The sequence below is a fragment of the Priapulus caudatus genome, unplaced genomic scaffold (assembly GCF_000485595.1).
Source record: "Priapulus caudatus unplaced genomic scaffold, Priapulus_caudatus-5.0.1 Scaffold199, whole genome shotgun sequence".
NCBI lineage: Eukaryota > Metazoa > Priapulida > Priapulimorpha > Priapulimorphida > Priapulidae > Priapulus > Priapulus caudatus.
Window position 1 is genome coordinate 383,162 of NW_014577260.1, and position 6,355 is coordinate 389,516.

The window sequence follows — 6,355 nt, forward strand, 5'->3', positions numbered from 1 at the left end:
CTCTCTCTCTCTCTCTCTCTCTCTCTCTCTCTCTCTCTCTCTCTCTCTCTCTCTCTCTCTCTCTCTCTCTCTCTCTCTCTCTCTCTCTCTCTCTCTCTCTCTCTCTCTCTCTCTCTCTCTCTCTCTCTCTCTTCTCTCTCTCTCTCTCTCTCTCTCTCTCTTTCTCATTCTCATGCCCCTGCAGTATAAGAAATTCTAAGAGACGTCCTCTTGGATGACTCACACATTTTTGACGTCGTACTTTCATTGACGGTTTCCACGTTGAGAGGCACTCGGGTGCTTGACCGATGGTCTATCTACTCATGACTGTTCGCACCTGCACGCACAACCTACTCATTACCGATGGGTGGGCCGCACATTGCCCTCTCCCTTTCCTAGTGTTTGCATCCGGCTCACGTCTGTACTGGCTGCTACACCGATTGCTCGTGGTTGGAGAGCTTCGTAAAGCAACGTGCGTGCTCAAGTCGCCTCCAGCCTCCTCACCCCGTCCATTCACTCGGACCTCGTCTCTCTGCTCGCGATTGCATTGTCTTTAGCGGGTACATTGTGTTTATTGTTCGTATACGGTCGCGCTCGCCACTTGAGTTTTCGCCATTGCGACTCGAGCGAACTCGACGAAGTGCAAACTAGCGGGCTAATACTCATCGTAAACACCGTGTGCGACCGCGCTTCTTCTAATCGCCTTCCATGCGCGGTTCCAAGGACGTACGTGTTCCCCGACAGATTTCGGCTGTCGCACGGCCCGGTGCTCGCCAAAGGCACGCGCGTGGCCGAACTTTTGTTTCTTCGGACTTCGGAATCTCGAGAGAGAAGAGAGGAGAGAGGGGAGCGGCCATTATTCTTGAGAAGGCATCGCGATAAGCTGACACGTTGCTGACGCGAGAAACGCTTATTTCTGTTGTTTCATATTCTTGTTATTTCTTTTTGTTGCAGTAGGAGAGAGTGTCACAGCCAATGCCATTGTGCAGGATGGAGAGCAGGGCAAACAGGTGTTGTGTTGTGACCTATGCAAGATATCAGTCAACTCTCCACTACAACTGCAGGCTCACAACTCAGGTGCGTGTAATATAACCAGGAGTGTCATAATATATATATATGATATATGATATTAGATGATATATATATGTGTGTGTGTGTGCATGCGTTCGTGCGTGCGTGCGTGCGTTCGTGCGTGCGTGCATGCGTGCGTGTGTGCGTGATAATATAGATCTATATTTTGACACTTCTGATATAATGCGACATAAATGCAGATATATTGGAGAATATGGGTCATGAATCTGGTTATGCGGATATAATGAAGCCATTCATTGCCATGGCTACGTTTATACGGGTCATAAAGCGAGTCCTATGTGGGTCGAACCGTGATGACACATCTACACAATCTGTTTATCCTGTGTATAAGACAGTGCTCGCTTCACTCACCTATACGCGTGAAGTTTACCCATGAAGTCGCCCCCCATAACCGTGAAGTTTGCATTGATTTAGGGACAAAACACAAGCAGAGGACGACCGGAAAGGAAATCAAAACAGAGGAGGGCGATGAGTGTGAGGACGTGGCAATGTCTAACGCAGAGAAGACGAACAACGAGAATTCGAGCAGCGATGCGAACACCCCGAGCAGCACCGCGCCGCCCAGTGCCATCGGCAGCAGCAACAGCGTCGATGCGACAAAATTCGCATCGCCGACGAACAAGGCGGGCAAATTCTTCTGCCAGATCTGTGACGTGACAGTGAACTCAGAGATTCAGCTGCAGCAGGTAAGTTAGGGTTGCATGGCAGCCTCTTGTTTGTGTAGTTGTCCAGCTTCTTGTGTAGTTGTCCAGCATCTTGTGTAGTTGTCCAGCCTTGTGTGTAGTTGTCCAGACGCTTGTGTAGTTGTCCAGCATCTTGTGTAGTTGTCCAGCCTCTTGTGTAGTTGTCTAGCCTCTTGTGTAGTTGTCCAGCCTTTTGTGTAGTTGTCCAGCCTCTTGTGTAGTTGTCCAGCTTCTTGTGTAGTTGTCCAGCTTCTTGTGTAGTGGTCCGTACCGTACCGTTAACTGTAACCATTGATGTGTTGTTACCATCACAACTGTAACCTATTATCCCCTTGATTTGCGTGTCGCTATATTCACCGTCAACCCGCAGAATATTTTTCTAGTGCTCCTTCAGTCATTGCGGGAACGGCACCTTTCTTAATGCGAAAAATTCTAAGAACGTTGGGGTTGGGGTTTTTACGCTTTTTTTAGATTGAACCCCCGAGTGTTAGCTGTAGAGTGAGTAGAATGTATTCTCTTCTCCCTTCACTAATATTTCCAATACTATTACTATACTGCTATACCCAACTACTATACCCAACTACTATTCCCAAACAATTCTGGATATGTGAGAGCTGGCGGGGAAAAATACTTCCCAGACACTGGTGCTAATTATTACTGGTATACACAAAATTGTACGTTTCCAGATCTGGTTTTTGGTGGCTTTGACCTGTACGCAAACATCCCCTTATGTCCGGTTATTGCCCCAGGCAGTGATGAACAGTGGTCAACACACAGCCGGGTCTATTATGCTAATAAGATGCAGTCCAGCGCTTTCGCAGTCCTAATGCGCTTCCAGTTCTCACTGAAAAAGACAATTATTTTAAGCTTAAAGACAGGCGGTAGTAGCCGTGGATATGGCCAACTGTCTTCTGTGTAAGCTATTGTCTCGTTTGCTTCTGCAAATTTTCTCTTCTTTTCTCTCGCAGCACACGGCGAGTAAACGGCACCAGGACAAGCAAGCGGGAAGGCCCGGCAAACCGAAATTCAAACCACGGTTCTACAGTAACAGGTCCAAGGTAATTGCACAGCGTTGAATGCCACAATGCATGAACTGTATGCGATTCGTCGTGTGCCGGGTGAACTCGTTCACTTGTTGCCGCGCCGATATGAATTATAAAGAGCAGAAATGCGCAGGCACTTCGGAATTTAATTGCTTGCCAATTAAAATTCTGCGAGGTTCCAAATATCTCACCTTAAGTGCATGCTTGGTTCAGGATCAACGGTGCTGTACGTTGTACATACGTAATACAGCGTACGACAGTTTTAGTTCTATAGTACGTTGCGTCGATAAAATGAAACCTGGCTGCATTGAGAAATTTACAAAGCGATTTTATGCTATGCATGATTGCAGGTGACAGTAAAACGCCTGCGTGGAGAACGTATAAATGATTGAAATACACGTAAAAATAAATAAATGATGGCAATACACGTGTGACTAATAATGGCCTGAGCCCAGTTCCACATAACTATTCTAGATGGACAACGAATATCAAATTGAGTCAAAACCATCTCCAATAAACTGGGGGGGGGGGGAGGGGCTGTCAGATAAATCGGAAAGTTAATGTTAATACTAATTTTGTTACTGACAATGGGCCCCTAAATACGGGATATGTTTCGGTCGTTGCAGACGGTTGTTAATTAGTAGAGAGGTAGCAGCAATCCATCCGTGTGCCCACTTATAGTGAAACTAATCCCTGCTTTTACTGGTTTTTTTTTACACAGGTGGAGGGAGGAACAAAACGATGCGCGTCACCACGCTTAGACCTGCAGACAACATTCATCAAACACGATGTGATGCTATGAAGAAAAGCAAACCGAGTGGATAATCATATTAATATTCTATTTATGCCATCCTTATGTTTTATATCGCTTGCGAGGAGGAAATATAGCACTGTATTTAAACTGTGGATATACGAGTGTATTACCGACCGCGGGAGGCTATCGCGTGGACAGGGATCATGATTCGGGAATCTTTTCGGGAAGCAGTGTGGCCGAGGCGTCCCGGTTGCAGTTGAGATGTGAGCCAGATTGATAGGTTTTGTACAGTGCCTGTGTCGTCTGATTCAGCCTCCGATAGCGCAGACATGATGTCAATTTCTGTACCAAGCATGCAAGAAGTCACACAATGGCCCCGGGCCCAAAGAGATCGAGTGAAGAGATCGAAAATGGCACACCTTTTACGTTGGCCAAATATCACATTCCTCCCCTCCTCCCACCACACCTAAATTTCACATTCCCCAACCATAAAATATCGCATTTCCCCCCCCCCCTTTCCCAGCCCAATGCTGCCCACACAAATAGCATCTCTACTTCATTTCCTTCGCTTACAGCGATGCACGGTCTTAGAGCCGTGTATAAACTTGCGGTTGGCTGGCGGGATTTCGTGAGGCAGCGGCGGTGATGCTGGCCTGAAATATGCGGCTCCTGTTGCGCTTTGATGGTCGCACGAGTCGCCGTTTGCTACACTCTCCACGCCGTAGTTGTTTTGTCAACTGCATACTTTACGCGTTTTTAAACCTGATAATCAAAACTCCTTAAACACGGGCTTCATCGACTGTGCCATTTTGGTTTCATTTTATCAACAGCTAATGATACATGTATTACAATGTAATACAACGTGTTATTAGCTCTTGATTTTATTTTAATTATCTTAGCCAACAGGCGAGGTTACCGCCTATGTCGGTTTCATGGACCACGCGTGGCATTGTAGACAATATCTTTTTTGTGGCAGCTAGCTCTGACAGCATGTGTCACGACATTTTTACACGCGATCTGTGTAGTATGCCTGTATTCTAGTTTTAGTTTTAATTTCCCAAGGATATGTTATAACACATTTCAAATCAATTAACTATAGGCCTTACTTTGCCATACCATGATCACGTGGACAACAGAAAATATAGGGTGGGCCTTGGCAACCTCTTGGTGGCACGAAGTAGGGAAAGAAACACCTGCCCGCCTTCTGCTCTCTCCCATGTGTTTCCAAGTCAGAAACTTACTGATACCAGGTACCTACATTGTTCCAATTGCACCCTGTGGTGCACCTTCTACTGCCTTGCTGATATAGCCTCAGGGATATTCCTCGAGAAAATCTACACGGTGATGTTACACGTGGTAAAGGGCATCACCAGCGTTCATAGCAGCATCTCACGTTCAGCATCTTCTGACGTACAACATAAACCGAAGAAGACTCCAAGCCCTCTTCGAAGGGTTCAATGCAGAAGGCACTGTTGACAGGTACAAGGTCATATTTATTTACTTTAATTGGTTATTTAAAACTTAGTTATCCTGCGGTCGTGTTGATGATATTTTTGTATGTATGTCTCATTTTGATAAGTTTCAAGTTTAGCAAGGCAGATTCAGTAATCGAGGTGGTTTGGACCCAGCACCCCCGCCCTGAAAGCTAGCATACGGATAGATAGCTTGGTATACAGAATGCTTTGCGGAATTCTTTACGAAATGCGATGTTCGGCTGTTCATTTCGCAAACGTGAATGCTGCATATATTTAAAATACTGCACAATGCGAATTTAATATGAATGGTGCATTTCACCCAAACATAGAGTAGTGGGTGTCGTTTGGGGTGGGAGTATTATACCCTCAATCGGGTTCTTATTTGCAGATGTTTTCGAGTTGATGAGGTAGTATTGTGGCGGACGCGTGGAATCAGTGTCTGTGGCGCCCCCTAACGGGGAGGATCAATTCGCTGCAAATTACGAGCTATCCACTTGTCCGTCTAGTAATCACATGAACAGTGCACCTAACACGAAGTGCCAAAAACGTTTTTTTCCTGACCTTTACTTAACATCTCAAGCTTTTATTGTTTAATACACGCAAAGAGTGACGAGTTTGCGATTTCTCCCTGCGCGTGTATGTGTATGTGTGCACTCGAGGGTGACCACCCCGTCTTTCCTCCTCGCCATTTGGAATGACCGGCCGTAGAAAGTCTAGTCTACTGATTAAGCACGCTGACTGAGATTCCCATGTAAGCCGTTGTTGGGACTAAGTGAATGGTGAGCTAAAACAAATGCGGGGAAAGTTTTAAAGCCGTGTATATAAAAATGAAACGCTACAAGTGCCATTACGGAGATATTAGCATTGCTGACGTTATCCGCAGTGGAACAGCAGTGTAGTTCAATTTCTCCATAAGTTACAACTAATGTAGAAATTGGATAGGTGTGCACCGTATAGCAGGTACCTTATATTCGCATTATTAAGGGTATATAACGAAGTTTCTATAAAACAATTGTGTACATTTTGTAAAGTGTGCATATCTCTATGAAATAGCGTGACGTTTTTATCACTATAAGAGTTGACATTCAACTGTCATGAATTTAATATACAATCATTAGTATGCACAAGGAGGTATTGCCTGGTGTGCTGAACAGTAGACTTCTAACATCTATAGATTTCACGAAGGAATTCACGTAACAGTTAGGATCCGCAGTCCTATATTATGTATACACAAATACGTTCGTTCACGCTGGCGTACCACACGCGCTCGCACATGCATGCAAACACACACACACATACACACACACACACACACACACACACACACAC

The 6,355-nt window shown here is 45.4% G+C and overlaps 1 protein-coding gene across 1 annotated transcript in view; it reads left to right on the top strand.

The window, feature by feature from the left end:
* Positions 1-4,612, top strand: part of LOC106807182 (zinc finger protein 385B-like) — a 56,280-nt gene extending 51,668 nt beyond the window's left edge. Inside the window, exons 4-7 of the mRNA XM_014809456.1 lie at positions 934-1,056; positions 1,486-1,757; positions 2,723-2,812; positions 3,519-4,612. Coding sequence (XP_014664942.1) covers positions 934-1,056; positions 1,486-1,757; positions 2,723-2,812; positions 3,519-3,599 — 566 coding nt within the window. The 3' untranslated portion in view covers positions 3,600-4,612. The remainder of the gene's footprint in view (positions 1-933; positions 1,057-1,485; positions 1,758-2,722; positions 2,813-3,518) is intronic.
* The last annotated feature ends 1,743 nt before the right edge of the window (positions 4,613-6,355 follow it).